The sequence below is a fragment of the Tyto alba genome, unplaced genomic scaffold (genome assembly GCF_018691265.1).
Source record: "Tyto alba isolate M040663 unplaced genomic scaffold, T.alba_DEE_v4.0 Super-Scaffold_42, whole genome shotgun sequence".
Lineage (NCBI taxonomy): Eukaryota > Metazoa > Chordata > Aves > Strigiformes > Tytonidae > Tyto > Tyto alba.
Genome location: NW_024881318.1, coordinates 22,391,480 through 22,415,868, shown reverse-complemented (window position 1 = coordinate 22,415,868; position 24,389 = coordinate 22,391,480). Strand labels below are relative to the sequence as shown.

The 24,389-nt window shown below is 35.7% G+C and overlaps 1 protein-coding gene across 7 annotated transcripts in view; it reads left to right on the top strand.

Moving 5' to 3' along the window:
* The window catches only part of ARL15 (ADP ribosylation factor like GTPase 15), a 223,571-nt gene that overhangs the window by 79,715 nt on the left and 119,467 nt on the right, over positions 1–24,389 (top strand). For 3 of the 7 annotated variants that reach the window (XR_006166679.1, XM_042804711.1, XM_042804714.1), the window contains exons 4-5: positions 2,284–2,343; positions 13,564–13,772. Coding sequence is in view for 6 of the 7 variants with exons in the window: in XM_042804711.1 (XP_042660645.1) it covers positions 2,284–2,343; positions 13,564–13,772 (269 nt within the window). In the remaining variant the exon portion in view is untranslated. Of the gene's footprint in view, positions 1–2,283; positions 2,344–13,563; positions 13,773–14,420; positions 15,351–19,485; positions 19,775–24,389 lie in introns of those variants that run through there. The other 4 variants (XM_042804712.1, XM_042804710.1, XM_042804715.1 and 1 more) reach the window with 3 other exon arrangements.

The following is a 24,389-nucleotide window of genomic DNA, read 5'->3' as shown; positions in this document are numbered from 1 at the left end:
GGTGATAATACTTTCTTTTTAGGTCATTAGAGAGGCTTGTTTATTATGTAATAAGGGCAGTTTGAGATCAGGTTGAGTTTACAGAAAGTTTAAGTGGCATGGAAAAGATACAGAAAAACAGACACAAAAACGACAGCTAGCAGGTATCTTAAGTCCAGAAAATTTGGATATGAATGCTGATGTGGATGAAACAGAATGTCAAATGCTGAAAAGGGTATTTTGATTAAAAAAGACAAAAAAACCCCAAAAAACAAAACAGCACCAGAAATAAAAAAGAAACAAACATGTGAAGTGAGGAGGATGAATAACTGACTGCAAAGTTCAGAAATAGGACAGATTAGGTCATAGAGAGGGAAGTAATCTGGTTCTGTGGCCATAGCAATTTGCGAAGTTTGATTTGCTGAGGGAACAGATAGTGAGTGTTGTGTGAGTAACTTACGTTTATAGTTACATGGCTATATATTGTAGCTGTTGTGACTCATGGGCCTGAATTTTGATTGTCCCTTAGCAACCCTAACTGGTTTTCAGTGTATCTTTGTTTTAATTACAAGAACATAAGGTTATTTAATACAACTGTAATTAAACAAAGTAAAACAGATGCAAGAAGATACCGGGTTTCTTCTGCTATGGATAATTAACCCATTGCCTTCACAGTGCTGTTATTGGGAATGTTAAAGAGATCTGACACTTCATTGTGTGGAGAAGGTGTCAATGCCTAATTCAAAAAGTGAGAATGAAATTGTAGAGTAATTCTGCCTTTTTTTTTTTTTTTCCCCTCTCCTGAGTTTTATCTTTAGAGTTCACCTGGAATTAGTACAAATTATACTTTAACACTTTAGACCCTGAAAGAAATAGTAACAGCAGTGTAAATAGCAGTATAGATCTATCAAAGGAAATAATGAAAATATGATTAATTTAAAATTAAATTTCTTACATATTTCTGCAACAAAATACCATTATTTAGTTAGGCAACTTGAGGAATGAAAATGGACTCTGGAGAAAAAATAGGCAGCATCCAAACCAAAATGATGCATATCTAGGGTATTCAGCTTGTCTAATCTACCCATATCTACCATATCTGTGCTATATCAGAAAATATTGTTGAGAATCCAAGAATACAATGTGACAACTAGTCCACTCAGTTTTCAAACTATAATCTGTATTTTTGCTTTTCTCATCAATGCCACTGAGGTCCGTTCCAGTTCTTTCTCATTTCTAGGAAGAGTTTAAGATTTGTTTTTAGACAACAACAACAAAAATATTTCATTATTCCCTTCAGATTTTCTTGTACTTTCCTCTACTGCATTTAGCACTGACCATGGTTGGAGTACTGGAGTATCATATTGGTCTGATAGGGGAGAAAAAATATCTTGTTTCTGTTTAATGATAGCTAATAAACTTGGAGTGAAACACGTTTTTTTAAAACTTATTTACTCAGTTCACAGATATGTAACCATGTTGAAAATGCCTGTGCTAGATGGAAATAAATTTAATTTCTATCTGGACATTTTATGCTGAAAGGTCAGACATAATTTCTCCGATACAAAGTATTATATACACTTGTATGTAAGTATGCACTAAACATGCTGAATTTAGTATATAGTATAGTGGTGGATTGCTGGGATTCTTTCAAATTCCCTTTCTCTTGGCTCTCTGAATTTTCAGTTAAGGGAAAACATAACACTTTTTAGTTTTAATCATATAACAGGCTATTAGAAGATTCACAGATGCTTCTAGTGTGCTTCTGATAATTTTAATACATACCACTAATGTCTGTAAAAGAATCTTTCTGTTAATAACATGTATAGATGGGATAAATACTCTAGGTATAACCAAAACCTGTGAAGTAAGAAGACAGTGACTTGAGTTGTACCTTGTCTTCCATCACTCCTAAAATTTGCAAAAACATCACTTCATATTACACTAGTCTGAAATATAAACTTTAGTTCCAGATGCATTAGATTATTTTATAAAGGTATATTCCTTACTAATTCCTTACGAGCTGGTAGATGGCCTGGATGGAAGTTTTGTTCTGAATTTTGTGTGTGCCAGATATTTAATAGTATCATTGCAAATTTCATTACTCATACTGATTTATTTCCTCACCTCCCCCCTCCCCAATAAATGATATTTTTAAACATCATATTGAAACAGAATTTCACATTCAAAATTCTGGTTCTTGATGAAAAAAGCAGTCTTTTCTGAATGTATGCAATTGATTTAAAATTTTTGAATGGCCTTTTTAAAAAATAACATACTAATACTCTTTATTTCTGTTCTTAGGTTTTAGTATAAAAGCAGTGCCATTCCAGAATGCCATCCTGAACGTAAAAGAACTTGGAGGTATAGCATTTATTAATTTGATTATAAAAATGTGCAGTGTCTGAATCTCATCATACCAGACTTTTAGTTTTTTAAATTTAAAAATGATAAATTATTGTGGCTGGAATTTAAAACCTGTGTTTCACCACAGCAGATAAAGTTGAGAAAAAATGTACAGATGCTGACTACAAAACAACAAAAAGTAAAAAGCAGGAGGAGCAGAAGGCGGATAAGTGTGGTTTATCTCCTTAACATAATTTCTTGGATTTCAGTGTTTAAGTTATACCGAAATACAAACTGGACTGTAATTGTATGGCTCATGTGACAGCTCAAGGGAGGGTGTTGCCTGTGTTTATTGTACGGATAAGCTTTTACTTACGAGCACTGGCTCAGGTAACTGTGAACATTTGGCAGAACCAGTATATTTGCTACACCACTGAAAGTGTTGCAAAGTCAGCCAACTGCCAGTGAGTTATATTCTTTGAGATATATTCTCCTGTTGGATTTGTTGGGTTTTGGAGGGATGGTTATTTTGTGATTGTGGTTTTTTAATTGTCTGTATGCAAGTGAGCTGTTTGACTGCCCAGTTCTAACCCTGAATCTTAAATAATCAAGAGGTATCTCTGTTAAAAGGAAGACACTCTCCAAATGAGCATTTTTGTGGGGTCTAATTTTATCTAATGTTCTTCTAACAAAAAAAACCCCCTAACATAGATATTCTCTATATTCTAGAATTTCTGTAGATCTTTATTATCTATGTAAACGTAGTAGAGTGAATCTTGAGAATGTTCATTAGGTTTTCAGCAAGGTTGAAACGTCTCTTAAATGCTCTTGGGTAGAAGTTAACTTGGTTCTTGAAGGAAGTTTCATGAGAACAAATCAAGTTTCATGATGTTGTCTTACCTGAAACTTCTTTAAGAAGGCTTTGAGATGAGCACATATTGAAAGGATAGAATTTCCTCTTTACTACCATTGATCCATGGACTTAGACATATGTGTTCTTGTTTGACCATGTATCCTCTAAAAGAAGCAGAATTTCTTGATAAAGGGACCACTCCACAGTGACAGTGCTGGTTCTGTTGAGTGTGATAACAGCATAAGGTGCACTTAGGTAACATTTTGGATTTTTTTTTTTTTTTAATAGGGTGAATCGTTTGCAACAAGTTTATACTCTCTGCTGCCTAATCTCTATGAAATACAGAATTCATTTAGGTAAATGCAGTTTTTGCATCAGGAACTGAGTCTGAGTATTCTGTAACGGTTCCTCGTTAAAATCTCTTCCGTAAGCATTTCTGATCATACAACTTTTATGCAGGTATGTGTGTTATGAGAAACCTTATCTCAGTGGAGTGCTTTGATGTCTTGTGATAGGATGTTCTAAAGTAATCCAGAATATTTGATTTGGGTTTTTTCACCCATTTATCTCTTCCCCAAAACAGAAGGATTGTCAGAATTTTTTTATTCCATCTTTTTCCTTCTTTTCCTTTTAACTATGGCTGTTTACGTGTCTATACTTAGAAATGGTATTGCCTGTTTTTCTTCTGTGAGATATGGGAGAAAAGTGCTAATTCTGATAACTTTTCATTGCCTAGGTAAGGAATCTAGGATAAGCTTCCAAATATTTGTTTTTCTTCCAAAAGCTGGTGGTCAGTGTTTAATCACCTAGTTGAGAAGTGTGTTCCTATTTTATGAAGGTAGAGCCTGAGCTTTCTAGAGTATGCATGATTTATCTCTTGCTGATGTATGAAAATAAAGCGTTTTACATATTTAAACAATGCTAAATTTTATTTTGGAATTTCTGCTTGTGGTGTTGAAGAGAAGCCTATGTTTTTGTTCTTATTGTTGGTTGTTTACTTCAGTTATTATGGTATTGTTATCTAAGTTCTCTTTACTGTAGTATGGAAGTCTTGTCCAGATATTTGATCTTGGAAACTTGAAGTAAGGTATGAAGGCATAGGTTTTTAACAATCACTGTCTGTTGTTGCATGTTATTCAAAGGGTGAAAGTTCTATGTAGTTCTGATTATTGATACCTGGTTTTAAAACTGTCTGTTAGGTTTAGGTAACTGAAAGCTTCATTTATCTTCATAGAGCAATATATTAACAGCTGATACTTAAAAAACTTACAGCAGAAGTCATAGTGTTTAAGGTTCTTCTATGCAGCAGCCAAGTGGTTTTGTGAAACAGATCCTGAGTAGGTAGTATCCCTTGTTTAGTTGAAACAGTATCCTTCCTTGAGGTCAAAGATGATGCTAGTTTTTACTGTGTTGGTTGCTTTCTGGATCTGCTAATGAAACCAGGTTGTATTTCCTTAATTTTTTTTTTTTTTTTTTTCCGTAGGGGTTGTAAATTTTTGGGCAAAGCGTAATGAAAATAGTCTCTCTTCTTTTACCTCTTCCTGGTCTTATTAGCCTTTAGAATTAGGGACATGGAGCAAAATTTGATGCACTCTTTTTGCAGAAGTTTTTTTTTTTGAAGTACATGACACTGGAATATTTTAAAAAATAATCCTTTTTCTGATTATTTTCTGTATTGTGTTTGTTTCCCAAGCCACACTGCCTTCCTACCAGAAAATAAGGGTTTTATCCAATTTCATAAATGCTAAACGTTTAAAAATGTTTAATTTGATCCCAAATAAGAAAGAATACATATAGCTTTCAAATCAAACATAAGCCTGCTTGACTTACTGGAAAAGGAGGACTTGCATTATTTACTGACCAAGTTGAACTACCTATTCTCAAGTTTTCTATTTTGATATACCAATAATCGCCTCCTGCTCCCTGAGAAATTAAAAAAACCCCAACATTTTCTTTCAAAAAATTTAGTTCATAAAATAATGTGTCTAATTTAGATTACTGTGAAGATGTGCCATGCCCTAGTCTGCATTCTTTCAGAATATACTTTTACCAGGATAACTGGAAATATCTCTCTATTATGCAACTCAGCTGAGTAACGGTATAGATGGATTTGATGATTTCCTGTTATGGTGCAGCAATCTCTGGTGGGAACTGAGGATGACACTGTGTACAACTAACATACAAGAGAGTGGGGAAAGACTGGAAAAATAAGGCAGATGATAACATTTGTTGTTTGGAAGGTTCTAACAGTGTTTTGCTGAAAAAGAAGTTTGGAATGCTGAATGCCGAGGTTTATTCTCAAGACAGATAATGAAGGAATGAAGGTGCAAAGGCAATAGGAAGCTTTTTATTTGGTGTTAACAAATTCCAGCCTGGAGACACAGTGCCTGAAACCACCATTTATTCAGTCATTTGCTGTTGTAATGCTGTCAAAACAGAATGAAAAGTTATGGTGTCTGTTGTGACGTAGATACTTACTCAGACATAAATCAAGATTTTAGGTCCATTCTGGAGGTAAACTAATAATTAGCAGTTGTTCTTTTAGAATAAGTCTATTATATAATTTAGCTTGCTATCTTGTAAGTTCAGGCTTAGAAAGAACTGGTGAGATGCCAAATACTGAGCCTGGTCAAATTTATAAGAATGATTCTGGATCTTTTTCTTCTTACCAAGTTTAAAAATGCTAGCAACATGTTACAGGATTTAGTAACATTCTCTGTATTACGTGCTAAAATATATTGTCATATGTTTGTGTTACACATTTATAATCCACTCAAAGGCCTTTTTCACAAGCACAGAGAATCAACATGTTGTTCAGTGATCTTTGAAACTTCATTTAAAACAAAACATGTTAAGAGCTTAGCAGGAGTGGAGTGTTTAACATCAGGGATGCTTGAGTCTCCAGTTGGTTGAGCATGCCCAGGAAAAGAGAGATGAGATCTGTCCTCCCCACTGCTGTTCCTTCTTAAGCTTCATGACTAAAGTAATAAATTCACATCCTTAGGCCAGCTAAATTAAGTATCTAGGTGAAAGCTTGTGAACAAATAACTTTAAATAGGATTGGTTAAACAAAGCATGCGTATTTTGCCTTAATTTGGAAGTAAAGAGCACAGAAGAGAGAGTGGGAGGGGGCATCACACTGTCATGCAATCCAAGCTGAATGAAAAATATGAACCCCTGGAGAAGACGGCAACAGTTGTCTGGTAGCATCTCCCTTGTGAAAAAATGAGGGAGGAGGGAGAAAATAACATTGAGCTATTAATTAGAATTTAAAATTTGAATAGTTACAGGAAACCACTCTCCTCCTTTGGTCTGTGGAGGTAGAGGGGAATATTGAACACCTCTCTAGCAACATAGTCTGGCAGAGTAGCTAAAATTTCATCTAGTTAGTCATCAGAAAACTGATCCCACAAGTAAATGCCAGCCTAAGTCATCCTCACAGGGACAAACTAACACAAAGCAACAAAATCTCTGTAATGTATTTGACTAAAAGGCATCTGACACCTCTACAAAATCTGGTTGTGGAGTACATGCACTGCCATCTGCGACATAGCTGCATCTAACAGTTTACAGAATGTCTTAGCAGATGAAATTTTTAGATGACCCTGATGAGCTGTCCAAGCTGTGAGTCGCACAGAGACATTCAGCTTCTGAAAGCATTAAAGTTAGATCTGTTTGCTATCAGTCATGCTCAGCCTGCTGTTCAAATGGTGCTTAAGACCAGGCTCTGTCATATAGTTTCCTCATTTCATAGATAAGAGCAACCATACACATCTGCTTATGGATCTCATTAATGGGTCCTGAGGAAGCTCCAATAAGGATTCAGCATAGTGATCTTTCCACTGTTCTTTGGAAATACTGTTCTTTTTCTAGAATTAGCTTTTCCAGTGTGAATAGACAATCCACTGCCTATTTTATTCAGAGCAAGTAGGACCCATGCAAGCAATGCCTATCAAAGCTATGTACAATATGATAAGCAAACCACAAAGTTTCCTAGTTACATTTTTTGTGGTCCAGTGGGCTGTAGTTCTTGTTGATGGGATGTTTTGTGGAGAGAAAAGTAGGACCTTTCTTAAAAAGCCTCTGTCTCCTGTTGGACTTGCAACTTCCATTTTCTTCGGGCTGAGTCAAAGGGTAGAGTATAGGAGCTTAGTGTAGCATCAGAAATGATACTTACATTTTAGACACACACAGACACACGTACATGCATGCACGCACACCCCCCCCAAAAAATTTATTTTTGATTCTAGAGAGAAAAGGCCTTGATCCTTTCAAAGGCTAAAGCAGATTCAAACTTTAGGGAGCCAGTCAGCAGAAGGGCTAAACAGACTGAAATAACAGCTGTGGTAGTCTTGATGCTTTCTTTTTATGCCTGCTAGTCATAAGTGCCGTAGAAAGATGCATATTGAGCTTTATTTGATATTACCTGCACTGTTACCAAATGTGTGACTGCAGCTCAGAGGAGGGTACATCTGAGCCTTGCTGGGTGGTGGCACCACTTGTCAGCCTGGGGAGTTGTGTTGCTGGTTCTGAGATTCTGACTGAGTCCTCCAGCTGAGGTGGAAGAAGGGCAGAGATGAGGCAGTGGTTAGAGGAGAAACTGGCAGATTATTTTCTTTGGTAGCCCTAAAGGATTTACTGTGTGTTTGTGCCTTTAGGGGGGAAAAAAAAAAAAATTAAGCAGCAGGAGGGGTGATTTTGAGAACGGCTGTCATACATGAAGTCAAGTTTAGTGTGGTGTGCCACCTGCTGCAAACTATTACGGCTTCAGACTTCAGTCTTAAATAAATGTTAAAGCATATTGCAGGGTATATATTTTCTTACCTTCATTTAGAAATAATCTGTAAAATTTTTTGATGAATTTTTAAAATTAACTTTATGTTTCTGACTAGAACTGGAAATTTTGTTTCAAATTGTGTGTTTTATTTCAAAGTGGCAGTAAAATACACCTGCTCAATTAGATCAAACTGACTTTCTGCAGGCAAGTGTAAATACAGTGTTTTTAAAACTTCCAGGTGCTTTCAACCTAAATGTTGTTCTGACAGTTTTAAATAGCAGGAGTAGGTGGAGATTCAGAATTGAAGATTGCACTTAAATTAGCTAATAGGGAAAATACTTATGGCTTGACTTCCAGATTAATCTCACTGGGGAAGCCTGAAAGGCAGACAAGAGACGACAGAGGTGGTTTCCGTAAACTTCAGGTTGATAGGAAAAATGAAAAGCAGCACAGTAAACTTACGTGTATTTCTGATTTTTGTATTTATTGCATATAAAGGCAGAAAATTGGCAGAAAAATTATTTTTCAACATTTATTTTTTTTTTTTTTTAATTTTATGCAGTTTGTTCAGATTGGTTTTGAATTGCTGCAGTGAATATAGCTGATCTAGCAATCTCAAAATGTTCCTCTTTCAGGAAAAAAACCTGACAGTTTCCTGTTGCCATGCTTTGTATATGATTTCAGAAGTGTACTTCCTGAAAGGCTGGAGAAAGCAGGCTGGGAACACTTGGTCTTAAACTCTAGGAAGCAAAAGTTCTGAGACTGTTGAACCTTGAAGAAGGTTTTGGTTTAGCATTTGTATTGATGCGTGGCAATAAGCAGTAGCAGTAAAAAATAGCCGTTGAATGGTGACTGGCATTACACCTGCAGGAAACTTGTGTATCTGTGTGTGTCTCAGTGTGAACAAATTGCATGTACATACAAGATGGGTATCTTAGAAAGGATTTATAGCTTGATTTGTAATAAAAAGGAGCTAACAGGTTGAAAAATATCTAGTGTTTTAAAAAAAAAAAAATGGTATGCTGTATTTATTCAAGGGAGTACTGGGACACCTATGTAGAGAGTATGCCCAAGACAGGTAAGGAGCAGCCACATCTCTTAAATGTGTTAAAGTTTCTAAGATTTCAGGAATCTTCCTGATTACTTAAGAAAACATGTCAGTTTGTCTTGTGAGGAAATGATGGGAAGTGAAGTCATAAACCTACATAGATTTAGAAAATTATTTTAAAATTATTTTCATAAAATTTTTTGGGGGTGGAAGGGTAGTAGTGTGTATTTAAAGATTTTGCAAGAATGGACAAGAGATTTCTTTTTCCCTTCCCTTCTTTCATACTCCCCCACCTGCAAAAAGATTTTGTGGTGCAGTTACATATTACTTGGCATCTTTTCACCTTTTTGCTAATTAGAATTAATTTGTTTAATATCAGTAGAGGATTTATCTATGTAATTATTTATCAACTATAAAAGCTTCAAAATAGGCGGGTGTATTTATTTCAGGTGAGTGGATGTTACATTTGAAGTGGTAGAAAAACTGGTTACTGCCTTCATACTTTCATGGCCCCAGGTTAACTATTTTTGGTGGGAAGGAGAAAAGTTCTTCCCTGGATTTGAGACTACAACTGTGATGTATTTTGAGGTGAGCAAGGGCTGCATGACATTGATTGTGCTCTTGATGGAGACGTGCTGCAAGTTTGACAAGTAACAAATCTGACACCTTTAAATTGCTTTTGGTGGAATTTTTCTGTAATGCTATGTTCTGTTCTCCTGAAAGTACTGAAAAGGAGGGAATTTAAGGTAGCCTCAAATTGCTGTGAATGAAGATGTAAACAGAGGTATTCACAGTTGAAAGGAAGCTTTGCAGCTCTGCATTTTTGTAATATTTACAGGAGTGCATAATTGTGCAACCTGTTTTGCATGTGTATTAAACTGTGTATAGCCCTCAAACTCTTCTCCCGAGCTTCCAGGGGGCATTTGAGAGGGTACTGTTGGCACTGATAAAAAAAATCATAAATGGTGTTAATATGGACACACTATACCCTTGGCTGGTAATCAAAGTAATTTATTTATTTGATACTTAAAAAATTACAAGTGAAATCTTACTAAAATTTTGAAGAGTTAGTTGAATAAATCTGCCCTGTTGTAATGATGACCGATTGGGGTGTTTCATTATAGCACCATGTCATTTCTCTGTAAGGAGAGGGTATTTTTTTCATTTTGACTAAATACTGCCCATTGTTTGACTAAATACTGTCTTTTCTACTAAGTAGTGTGATTGTGTTGTAGAGTGGGTTGTTTATTTTTTTCCCCCAATTAATCTGTAAATGGGATGTTTTAGTCACATGATAGGCCTCAACCCACTCCCATGGGTTCATTGCTGAGGGAAAGGAAACATATGCCTAGGCATGAGTCATGGCTCTTCCCCATGTCTGATGAAAACACTACACCAAATGTCACTTTTTAGCAAACCTTTGGCATAGCACCTTCCCTAGGTCTAGTGTAATTGTTGTTATGTTTTTCTGATGTTTTGAAGATTGTTACCTGAGTTACCTACCTTTCTTTTTGGTTTTGTTTGGTTTTGTTATTGTTCTGGGTTTTTTTTAATCTTAGTTTAGGCATAGAGTGGTTGAAGAAACAACCACATGCCTGCAAAGCTGTTAGAGAAACATATCATATTAGGCTGACAAACCTAAATATTTACCTTGTGTATTGCTATTGTTTGATAGGACATTTTGGGTACCAATTAAGCTTCTGGTTTTATCTCCGCAATATCTTGAGAGCCTGAGGATGTTTAATGGATGCATGTTACATTCTGGATTGCTGAAGAACTCAGACTTTGAATTTCCCTGTTTTAGAAACCTTTGGAATAGATGAAAAGACTAATTCATAGGGTAGTCTATGCTAAACTACACCTTTAAAAACAACTGCTTGCACTATGAGACAGAATTTGTCATGCTGTAAAGTGCGATGTCTGGGTTGCTATTCACAGGCCACTGTTTCCTGCCTGGGGTGACACCACGATATACTACCTAATGCTGAGAGCAGGTTACGCTACCTGGATATGAAGAGTTAAGGCAAAAGAATATAAGCTTATTTGTCTTATAGAAATAATGATTTCCAGTTGCTGATAGCTTTTTGGTGCCAAGTTATCAAGTGCATTTGCCAGAAAAATGAGTTAAAATGGCACCCCAAGGTACAGACTCTCAGTCTTTTTTCTTGTCTTCTTAGTGTAAATTTTTTTATTCTTAAACCTCAGGCTGTGATTTCCTCAGAATTGCAGTGTAAGCAAGTTCAGAGTAGGTCATTATTCTAATGGAAGATCCCAAAGGAAATACCAAGTTTTGTTTGACATTATTAGCTGGTTCTTATAACTGTGTTATGATGACTGGCCAGGGCTGGAGAGGAAAGGACTACTACATTTTGATGTTGTTTATTTTGAGACAGTTGATGTGGAGAAGCAAAGTTAAGCAGCCGAAGAACCTGAACCAAATAGACAAGACTGTAAAGTCAAGTAATGAGCATACTGCTTTTCTGGCTCCAGTGTCCCTTGTAGGGATCCATGAGCTGCTTTCTAATGTGTGCCTGGGTAGAGGGGGTCAAACACTCTGCAGTTCACCACACAGTTTTTCTCTTTAGAAATAGTAGGGCTACAGAGATAAAGCTCAGGGTCTGGCAGTGACATGTGATTGAAAAGTAGCTGGCTGAAGCTCTGAGTAAATAAGACAGATGTTATCTTGCTCAGAGGAAAAAAAAAAAAAAAGACCTTCAAAGAACTGATCATGGTGTTGGCCTTCCAGTTCATTGAAAATGATTCTCTACCAGTTTTTAAAGTAATGTGATACTTCAGATGCCTGTGATACTGCTGTGTGTGGCTATGTAAATAGTGCCCTCTGGCAACTTGTTCTACTTGGTTCTGACATACATGGCTGTTGGAAAGAGCAGGACATTTAACAGATGCTATGAAATTCTTTACAAGTACGGTTGGTAGGTATTCTGGTACAGAAACATCGAATTAGCTTTCAATGCAGTCCCTCTTCTGTATAAGTAATGTTGATCTTCAGAAGCTGATGATAGAATAAACGAAACACCTGTCCTATTTGTACATTGTTATTTTGAGTCTGGTTAAATTAGTAGATAAACTAAGCAAGGTCTTGATTAAATGCTATGACAATTTAGCTTTAAGTAATCAACTCTTTAGATCTCTTGCAGAAAAAAAATGTTCAGCTATCTCTTCAGTGTTCTCTGTAGAAAAAAGTGTGTGTTCACAATGTTCATTAGCCATGTAAATTGGAATGCTTAAGGTTCTAGTGTCGTTGGTACGGAAGAGACAGTAAGTCCATGGGGCAAGAGTTGAATACTCTTGAGTTGGATGCCTAAAGTATATGGTGTAAATTCTTTTTTAGATAATTATTTCTTCACCTTTGTTCAGTGACTGTCCTTTCTGTTGCACAATGTATAAATTCAGTGAATATTTTAAGTATCATATCGATGATACAGTAATTATGTTGCATTACATTCTCATTTTGTGCTTCCATGTTCCTCAGAACTTTTGTGTAGTTTTGTTCCACTAATAATGGAGTTTTATTATTATCAGCACTTGGTATCTGTGTCTACACAGTTCACTCCTCCCTATCTCAAAGTAAGAAAAGTATTTGTAAAGGATACCTTCAGCACATTTCTGAATAGCAGTCTTGCAGACATGTCAGGATTTCTCCTAGAGTATTGCTGCTGCTGTTCACTTTTTAGTGCTAGTGCTTATGAGTGTAGTGTAGAATTCAGACATAGAAAGTAGCCTATATCCAAATTGTAGTTTAGCTTGGCAGCTGTCAAATACAATCTTTATTTTCCTACCTCAACATCACAACATATGCTGCTCTCCTGGGGAGACAAAAGCTTTCTGTAGATAACCTTATTGCTTGGCTTCTGTTGAGACAGCTGAGTGCTGCTGAACTGTGTCCTAAAAATTACTGTGGCACGTAAGCCTGTACAGTCACTTGTGTCTGCGGTTGGGCTCTTCCAGAGTCCTGGTTGACAAAGCAAAAGTAGTTGAAATGAATGCTTTTGCATGTTGTCACCACAGCTCCTCATTCACTGTAAAACTCAGTATTGTATCACCATCCTCTTCATTAAATGTCTAATTACTTTAATAGGCTTTCCTAACACCTTTTCTCCCTAATTATGAAGTGTTTGCCTGATGGTTTGGAGATGAACTGAAAGACCTTATCATATGGCAAGGGGCTTCAGGGCTGAATAAAAAAGAATGGGCAAAGGTTTAGATATTAGTACCAAGGTATATCAGTGAGAAGGTACAGGATTAGACTGTGTCACTGGGTGCATGGTAGTTCTGCCAGTACTCATTAATGGAGCAGAAAATTTCAGGGATGAAAACTACATTGAGTCAAATTCCTTCCTATATTAATTTGATGTTTGTATGTGTGTGTTTGGCTTATGGTTGCTTTTTTCCTTTTTATTCTTTCAATGATGATTATTTAGGAGAGAAAATTTAGTCCATTGCTTTGATTGTTCTAAGTAGAAGGGTTATTCTCACATACAAGTGTTGAATCTGTTTAATTACTCTTGTTTTAATTAGTTCTTATTATTGTCTTGAAAGGGGCTGACAATATCAGGAAATACTGGAGTCGTTACTACCAAGGATCCCAAGGGGTAATATTTGTATTAGACAGTGCCTCCTCTGAAGATGATCTAGAAACTGCTAGGAATGAACTGCATTCTGCTCTCCAGCACCCACAGTTATGTACTTTGCCGTTTTTAATACTGGCCAATCATCAAGACAAGCCAGCAGCTCGCTCCGTACAAGAGGTATGTTAACATGGCAGCATCTTGCCAGTTTGTATTTACTGTCTGCACACCACTGACCCAGTTTTACTTATTAGCCTGACATCCTAGTTAAGGACTGGCCTCAGTTACTCCTCACTGTAAGTACGCAGACCAAGAACAGTCCCAGCCCCTAAGAACTTAATCCAATGCACTCTATACAGGCTTAGTTCTTCTGGAAAACAGACAAGTAATACTTGGATACAAACAGTTCTCCTGCTTTCACCGTGTTTTGCTTGAGGGAGAAAAGATGTTTTTAAGCTACTTTTATCAAAAGCTGCTGGGACAGTGATTTTTTTGTTTATCTTGGTTGTTTATTTGCTATTAGTTTTAATCTTGCATTACTCCATTCTTTGCAACTGCTTAAAGCGATAGATTGCAGCCGTAGCTTGTCTTTTAAGTAAAAGCCTTTTTTTCTGGACTGCTATGTACTGATGTAAGATCACAGTTGCAGTTCCTGTTCTGAAGTCCTTAACTTGTTCTGATTTTCTTCTTTTAAGGAGTAATGTCTTTGTCTAATTTGTAGCTATCACGTAGTAAATTATATAACTGTTCTACTCAGGGTACATTTTGCTCTTAAGTTTCTGAAAAATTAATCTTACTTACATTCCTATCATGTCACATACCTTTGAGGAAATGCTGAAAGTTACCGATTCTTCATTAAAGCTCTACTTGCTCTTCTGAAGTTGTAGGAAGGATTTAAAATTTAGTTGGGTCATTCTGTTCATAATTCTTCCTATTAAAGGTTGTATGTGAAATCTCCTGTTTGTTCTGTGAGTCATGTTTTTTTTTTATATTATAGCAGAATGAAAACTGTTTCAGCACCTTACTGTGTTGCTAATTTGTATTTAAACTTGTTGCTTTCTTAGATGCGCTGCTTTGTCTAAAATATGATCTTTCTGAAGAATGCCAATCCAATTCAGTGCAAAACTCACGGATCTGTAGGATAACTGCTATTTGTACAGTATAGTTGTATGGGATTCCTTTAATGTTTTATTGCTATTTATGCCTCCCTTCTTAGTCAAAAGAAATAGAAGATAAAAAATTAAGCTGCTTATGTGTTAAGAAGGAATAGTGTAAATGTGACTAGAGTATAGTGATGTTTTTAATATGATAAGAGAATAAGTGAGAACTGTGTAGCTACACTGTAAAATACTCTGTTAGATTGTTGGTCCTTTAAGAAACTATGCTTAGGAAAAACAAAAAAAAAAAGAAAAAAAAAAAGAAAGGAATTGGGATTTAGTATGTCAAATTACATAAACAGGTAAACTGAAATGATGCAGGGATAGAATCTACAAGTTCTAGGTCTTGTTCATCTAAAAAAAGATTTAGGAAGAAGTAATGAATATTTGAAGGAAACCTAACATGGATTTTTATATATCAGTTTATTAATTTCTTCTAGTTTATTGTGCAATGTAAAAGCAAAGCATGTATGCCGAAACATTCCATTTAAAAAAATGACAGTATGCTGAGACACAACTGATGCATTTTATTCATCCAAATATGCCCAAGGTGGTTTTATTTTTACTTTTTTCATAGGCCATTACAGATTATAATTTCCATCAACAGAAATGCTTTTTTCACTTTATTTAAGTATTTTTTATTTTACTACTTTTTTCCTTTTTAAAATGACTAAGTTTGTTTTAAAGTTAATTGAGGATTTTGATTATAAATATTTAAGAAAGGTTCCTTGTCTGGTTTCATAAGAATAGTGAATACAATGCCAGTTAGTTTGTTTTTCAGCAAATTACAAATGTAACTCCATTTTTCGGTTAAGCCCATGCAGATAGACTTTTGGGCCTGAACTGAATCTTTTATATATTTTGTGTATTTAGAGATAGCATTTCTTCTCTTTTAGTAGTAGTACCCTCATTTTCTCCTCACTACCAACTGCTTGATATTTTAGTAGAGGAGTAGATCTTTAGATCTTTATTTGCTTACAGTAGCATTTAAATATGTTTCTAGTGCATGCTCTTTTAAAAAAAAAAAAAAAATTTCGGTGTATTATCATAGCAGACAAGTCTTGATTGCTACTTTGAGTCTGTATGAAGTGCTGGATAGAAGAATTTTTTTAAAGTGTTCACAGCTTATGCTTATTTTCAGAAAAACCTGCATCAAGATCTCAGTGTATATCATTGCAATTCTCTACTTAAGAATAGTGAAAAACAGAATTATGGAAAAAAAGAAGGGGAATGTCACAAAGTTGTTATTTTGTCACTGAAACAGTGAAGTCCTGTGTTTGCTGTATGTGCAAAATGAGAGCCTTATTCAGTCAATTTTGACAAAGTTAAATGGAAATCTATTGCTTTCCTAAATGCTTTGCCATGCTGTTGTCTTCATTGTTGAGATATGAAATGAAAGCAAAATGCTGACTGACAAGACCATTCCTTATTTCCAAAAAATCATAGTTAAGGATTTAACAAAAATAATGTGTTGAGCATTGAGAATTTTATCAGACATTTTTTCAGAACAAATCCATTAATTATAGGTATTTCCTTGATTTTTATGCGTCAGAATCAGATGAATCACAGTTGAAATTTAGAAGTATGTATGCATTCTTTTAGTCAACAAATTGCCTTTCTTTATTGGATATGAAAGGACTTCTTGTAGTATAATTAAAGAAAATGTCTGAATTAAGTGGTACAGAAATTGGAATTGTAGAAAAATATTTATCTACAAGCAAAGTCTTTCAGAAAACTGTACAGGTGCCAAGCAGTTTATGCAACAGATACAGTTGGGAAGTGCAGTTGCTTCGGTTTTTCAAAATTTCATATTTAATGTCTTTTCTCCATGCATTGCTTAGGTAGAAATGATGTTGCAGTAGCTGCATGCTGTAAGTATTAAGCAATATCATGAATAGTACAATTCAAAACTATAATGGCTATTTGTAAGAATATCCAAATAATTAGTTTAATCTATGAAATGTAATTAAACCTAATTCATTTTGTAGGCATGATTGGAGAATATACTTCATATTATTGAACTAATCAAGAAAAATTACAAGAGAAGCTAAGTTGTGACACTAATTGGTAAATGTAATCCTTTTTTTTCTGTGTTCAGTTGCTGGTTGGCTGGTTCCTTGTTTTTTTGATTTTTAAAATGAAATCAAGAAAGTAAATTTGAAATTTCTTTCTAGAAACTATAAATGAAGATGTAATTTAAAATATTATGCCTCTTATTTCTCCTATGTCAACTCCTGCAGTGTTTGTTCCACATTCCCACGTCAAAGATACTTGTAAGTTGTTTTGTTGTTCCTGTGACAGTAACACATATTCAAGTGCTTTCAAATACCTAAGTGATTTCAACTGAGCCATGCTGAAATAAAGACTGGGTATATTAAGTAGACTGTAAAACTCAGTAGTATTTAAGTCTGTAGGTATGCTGCAAAATAATCTTATTTTAGATTAAAATCGCAATAGTGAAGAATTAATCATAGTGAGTCAGTTCTGATTGCCGTTGTGGAAACCTTATGAATTGTTAAATCAAAATAGTTACAAGAAAAAAATAAATTTAGTTACTCAGCAGATGGGAAGATGGTGGCATATCAGTTTGGCCACTGTTTCCAAAGTACAGGGTGCAATTCTAAAACAGTGTACCTAATTAGATATATTTTTAATAAGTATCTTGCTGACAGAGTGTGCTTTTGGTTTTCCATCACAAAAGTGCTTTTGATTATAACAGCTGGTTTTGATTAGTCAGATTTCTGTTACAGGCTTAAAATATTACCAATTTATGGTGATAAAAGCACGTAAATTGCTTTGCAAAGGAACAGCAGCTTTACTATGATTACCAACTTGTTGATTTTTATTTTGGAATGTATGCTACTTTGTATAATAATATTGGAAGCTGGATGCTGCAGTGGATTCCTGTGATTTGAACCAGTGTGCAAGCTGAGTCACTTTCCTCCTAGGTCAGAGCAGTATTTAGGAGTTGCAGATAGGTTTTCTTGGAAGGTGTCCATAGCCCCTGTATTTTACGAATAGACTCTGCTGAGCAAACGCTTGTCTGAATCTGTTGAGGACTTCTGGAAGCCACATAGGACTGGCCAAAGAAGAAACCCAATTGAACCATAAAGCTTTAGCAGTTCAGTGGTGAAGCAGCTACGTGTTTGGCGTCATGTTGCTTTTGGGGAGTTCCTTTGATTTTTATATATAAGCCTGTTTTCAAGATTGCAATTGGAATAGATGATCATTGTAGGTCCCTTTCAGCTGTTCTATTCTAAGATCATATATGTGAAGACATTCTTAGAGTATAACCTTTTGGTGGGTTTTCTTTTAGTTATCCAAAAGCGCAGGCAGTTAATACATTTATTTCATATATATAAATTGCTGACCACTAGTACCAGGAGAAATCATTGAAGATATGTTATAAATTCCTGTTTTAAAAAATGCTAGAACTTTTTAATACAGACTTAGTAGTAGAGAGTGAATAAAAATATTTCTCAGTCTATTTTAAGATTTAATTATCTTTTAAAATATTGTTGTCAGGAAAAAAAAGGTAAAAAGGTTATGTAGTGCACCGATCACAAGTGCTTTTTTTCCTCTCGCATACAAGATCCTACTTTAAATTTGCAGTACTGCAAATTCCACTTATGTGGAAACACCAGAGGAAAGTCTTTCCCATTTTCCTCTTTTCTTTGATAGTTCAAGATTAAAAATGTCTTTGAATTACAAACAGTATTTTCAAAAGCAAGTGTGGAAGGTTGGTCCCATGTTTACAGAAAAGGTGAAATATTTACCTGTTTGAGAATATTTTAAGGCATTTGGTTTTGAATCATGGACAGTGTTTAATTCGGTTTTCTGCTAGCAGAAAAGTGGAGGGTGACTCTCCTTGTGTAAAGAGCCAGTTTAGGGATGTGAGGGCTAATATCTGTTACTCTGCCAGTTTCTTTCTGTTGTTTATGTCTGGAAATAATATTGTAGATAAACAATGTCTTCTTGATGCCTTAAGTGTCTTAAAGCTAAATAAGCTTTGCAGGAGAATGTCCAGGTCTGTCAGCATCTGCAGAGACTCTTACTGCTGCCGGGGAGCTGGAGCGTTCTAGAAACTGCACTTTCTGGGCCTGCTGATGTTTTACAGTCTGAGTTGGCTGCATATGACAGTCTTAATTCCAGGATGTAACTACTTCTTTTTATTTTGGCGTCTTCTTACTATTTTGCCATAGTTCTTGCCTTTTGTAGCTTCTGCAAGTTAGGAGAAAATGGTTTCTTTTTGGAAACTCTTTCAACGTACCAGCTACAGATGTCATTACTAACAGTCTGAAAAACTGTATTGAACAGTGCCACGTGAGGAGGTTTAGCTTCTGAGAGTATGCAGTATCTCAGCTAACAGTATTGAGCAGATAATGCCTCCAGCAGCAGGTACAACAAAACTTAGCCCGAAACCAAGAGTGAAAATCAAAGTGCTCCCTGCAGCCTGTCCTGTCCTCATCCTGGTCAAACCTCTCAAATTAGTTCACCTATCTGAATTCTTAAAACCAGCTGTTGCAAATCTCTGTACTTTCTGACAGGGACATCCATAGCAAAGTTAAACCAGGGGCAGATTTTTGGTTCCTCAGTAAACTGCTTCTGAAATGATTTATCTTCATATTACTACAACAAATAGCCAAAATATGGATTCCTGCCCTGTTTTGAGATCATAGTGACCTTAATGACCTTAATATTTCCAATCACCTCACTGCAAATGCTTTTCGTCCAAGGTGTATCCTCTGATATTTGAAGATTGTTTTGGAGCTGGACTCCGCTATTTTGAGTACTGGCTTCCCTGTTCACAACTGTGGCCTTTTCGAGAACAGAAAAATTATTTGTCAGACTTCAGTTATGAACACATTTGCAGGAAAGGAAGACATTATTAAACTGCAGTTTAGGAAATATTAGTTTTGCCATGTTCAGAACAATGCAGAAATAACTCCTATTTGCATGTTCTATAGCAACTCCTGTTCCGATTAAAGAGTTTCTTCAGACCTATTACAAAGATGATTTAAATATAAAAATACGCTCAAATGAAATATTTTAAATAAAATACAGTATAAAAGTGTAAACAATTTAAATAAAAATAATCTGCGAGTGCATCCACATCCTAGCTAGATGTAAACATCAAAACAATTTCATAGAGTTGCAAGTCTGTGTTCACTGTAAATATTGATTGGGTATTGTTTGCTTTAGTCATTGCATAGTTAGAATGATCATATTATAACAGCAAGTTGGGTAGTAAATATTACAGCAAAATGCAAGTGACCGTATAAAGAAATTAAAATGATAAACTGAAAATCTTGGAAGAAGTTGGATTTGTTTGTTCTCTTTGGGTCACTTGCATGGTAGGAAATAATGGTGAACAAAGAAGATATTAAGCTGATCTGAAATGGTACTTAAAAGTCTTTTTAGGGATTTGTAAATAAACTTATCTAGAATGGCTCTACTTTTTGTGAAAATCACGTTATATAAAGGTGACATGAAGAATCCAAACAGTAAGCATACTTTTTCTTTACATGGGTTTCTGTTTCACTTACGTTCTATACTAAACAACACCATGGTGGATAAGATCCCCAATATATTTTCATTAGATCAAAAGATTAATTGGAATTGTTGCTAATATTTAGGGGAGTAATACAGCTGACATATAACTGTGCTGTACCAATGCATATGGTCCATTTAACAAAGAAAAGTATATCTCCGAATAGTAAATTCCTAGCCCTTCTCTTGACAAATAAATAAGCCTGCAAGGAAGTGAGTTGAAAGACAGCCCCTAGAAAGTTTGAATTGGAATGACCCTCCTGAAGATACAGAAGTGCTTCGGCACACATGCAAATGTGCACATACTGTGCAATGTACAGGGAGCTGAAGAATAGGACTAGAGCAGCTAAGACAGGGGTGGAAGTACTGTCTGCATACACCAGCTTCACAACATCAGGCCGTCCTTAAAGTAAACCTCTTTAATGCCTCTCGCAGCTAATGGTGCCAAATACACGCCTGCAAAAAAGCTGCATGTTTTGGAGTAGATTTTCAAGAGTTTTGCTCTATATAGTTTCAACATCACTAACTTGATTTTTAAAGCACATTTTGTGTCTGCAAATGGTTGCTTTATATGCATATAGATAGATCTACTTGAAGTGGTTTTTTTATCAGCAGTATTGACTTGCATGATGGCCTCTTTGCCTGTCCCATCCTTCAAGGTGTGACAGTCCCACTATTTCTGTGCCCATATGATAAACTGGTTTGGGCATAAAAATTATCTAACTACTCCCCTTCTTCCTCCTGGTCTTATTGTCAGAAAGACTCAGATCACAAGACATTGGATCAGCTAGTGTACAGACACAAATGAGATGGAAGGAAGGTAAGAGCAGAAGTGGTAATGGTGCAGAAAAATAGTGGTGTGAAACTGAAAACCAGTGAGACCTGGACCTTTCTCCTGCTTCCTTTCTCACTCACCATTTTTTGCTTTTCCCATTACAGTGAATCTCAGTAGAGGAAGGTTATGCAGGAAATTCTGGGAAATAATTTTTCCTTATTACTTAACAGTGAAGATTCTGGAGTAGGTGTGCAAGCACTTTTACTGGGGTTGAGAGAGAGGTATGAAAGAAACATTTATTTTCACTATGTGCTTTGAAAAGTAAATGTCCTTATTGGCTTCCTAGCCAAAGAAGAAAAGAGAAAATGTCATTCATAAAGGAGTTGCTTGCGCTTGCAGAACTAAACACATCTATTGTGAAGCTAGAGCATAGTCTGTATAAATAAAAAGTGAAGTGATTAGAGAAACTTTGAAATGCTTTCAGATACAAAAATCTGTATTCAGCCTTTAGTAAATGTTTTTCATAAATATTTGTATTCTTATTTGTATTCTTATTTTCTTACAATACTTAGACTGCTGGAGCTGGGAAGAGTGCAGCTTTTTAGAGTTCTTTCTGAAACCTTTTTTGCTTGGTCAAAAGTTGCTGAGCTTTAGTAGAGAATTAAATTAAATTCTGAGGCCTGTTGGGATACACATCTGGCTACATGATAGTTACGATCCTTTTGGGCCTCTATGTCTGTGATAATGCTGTTCAGAGGAATTCCTGAGTTCTCAAAATTTTAATTACTGCTCGAGACATTTTGCACGAGCAAGAGAAGATGTATTTATTTCAGAATAAATAACTAGTTCAAATGGAACAATACAGTATCTATAGAACTGCTTTCCAAATACAGCTCTGATTTTTATAAAAAGGTCTCAGGATCAGATGAAAAAGAATGGAAAAGTATTTAGTAATGCATTGGATCAAATTTGTGAGAACTCTGCCTTTCAGACATCCTTATATTTATTAGACTGAATTCTTGAGGGCAAGAACACAAGCTGCTGTTTTTTAAAAATAAGGACATATCCTTCTCTTTTTTATTCTTTTAAAAGAGAAAGTATCGGAATTCTTCACTGCTAAAATAAGTTTACTGTTTGAAAGGAAGTTAACTGTATTGTGAACCTTCTATTTACCAAGGAAAAGGCTGTCCTATTTTCTGTGGTTGAACTTTTTTCTGTATCATTTATACTTGGTACTCAGTATAACACAAGTAAATAAATAAAACACCCAACCAGACAAAAACCAACAAAACAAAAAAGCTATTTCGATCACATAATTTTCATTACATTAGAGTAGGCATGCAGTGTATGAAATGAATTTCTGGTCTCAGTCCATTCTACAGGAATTAGATACTCACTGCATGAGAGATCGTGATTACCATCTTTACTGGTCGTGTCAGGGAGGTTCAAGAATAACTGTGACAGGAGAAAATCTATCCATCTCATAAACATGTAGGTATTTAAAGTTGAAATTTAATTATGTGCCTCAAAAGTAGAAAATTTTCAGGTGCATCAGTGCTGTCTGCAATGTGAAGTAACATAGTTCAATACTGTCTGTAATTCCCAACATCTTGAAGAGCCTGCTGGAAACGTGTATGCAGAGTTTCCTTAAACCTGCATCACATAGAAGGTGCTCAGAGTTCACCTTGACTATTAGGATGCTTTCGGTGCCTCTTCAAACTCAGCATTCCTGAATATGCTTAAGGGGAATTTCTCCTGGGTGTGAGCTGTAGCAGGAGGGAGAGCAAAACTGAAAATTGATGCATCATAGGCCCGTTAGAAGTCGAAACTTATTTAAATGGGTGAGCGTAAAATTTCTATGAGAGACAAAAACCATGCAGCTCTGGATGTGAAGATGACAGTGTACATGTGAGACTTCATGAAACAATGAAGTGTTTCCAAGTGACAGGATAGGGAAAGGATCATTGTTACATCAGCATTCTGGATGCATGTAACTGGGACAATGCTGCAGTTGTCAAAGACCAAGAAGAAAAGACCTACTATTACAAGGCGATGTTAAATCCTTTCCTATCCATTCTCAGATCTGAACTGTTTCTTTAACCTTTGGATTCCTTCAAGACATTATGCTTCTGGAAAAATCTCAGATGCTGTGTGGGTTTGAGGGAAGCCAAAAATCAAAGATTGGTCCCAGTTTATGAGTTTGAATGGTAGTGAGGACATTGTAGTTTTTGAAAGTGGGATAATCCAGAGATAAGGAGTAACAGGAGCAATGGAAGGGGACAGTTAACAGATCTTGTGCACCTTTTTCCCTGTCACCTTCCAAGACTTTACTGACAGTAAAGCAGAAAAGATGAGTAGAGAGCAATCTGGGGTTGAAACAGAAATGAAAAATAGAAGGGAGTTCAGCAAGTTCATACACAATGAAGGGTTCCATAGTTGAGGGAGGATGAGGTTGGAGTACTGCTGAGTTTTTGCTTAAAGCAGTCCATTGAAGGACTTGTTCTATAGGGGTGTATGCTGAGAACAGTGTTCATTATTTCTTCAGAAATCTTTTCTGTCCAGTGCATAACAGCATTTGGTTCAAAAAGAGGAAACCATTCTCCCATCCCCAACTTGCGTGATTAAGCAGCAGATGCAGACATACCCCTGGAGAAACATGTATTATCCACTCTCTAGCATCTGGGAACAATCGTCTTCATAAGACTAGAAGCACAGTTTTGAATATAATGACATTATTCTAATGATGATTTGTTGATACTGCAGCATATCATTAGTCATGTTGGAATCTTCTTAAGCGTAGTTGCTTCCTCAAAATAGTTTAAATGTTTAGAAAATCTATTACAGCAGTCTGACATGAAACAGTAATTTGCTCTGCTGGAATCTGAACAGACTGAAATTTTGAGTTAGTCTGGAAAAGAATTATTAATGAAGAATCATACAAATAAACTAGGAAACAGAAAAAAGAAAAATCTTGAGGAATATTCTTTTTATCTTGAAAATATGTTAATGTGTTATTTGGATTTACACGGATTGTTTTTTTTTTTCCCCCTACTGTTGATAAGATTATAGTATTAAGCGTGCACTGAATAATCCATGGCAATGCATGCACAAAATTTCTCAGGATCTTTTCTGATCTTCTCTCAGCTTGGGTTGTTCAGATTCTGCTCTTGTGTGTTGCTGCAAGGGTCGGAAATAGTCTTACAACTAAAGACTCAATATCTGTGTTTAGGCCTTCTTAAAGTTAATGTATGCTGAAGGTCCTCATTCAAGTATTAATACTGACTGCGAGGTACCTAGCAAATTGTTAAAAAAAAA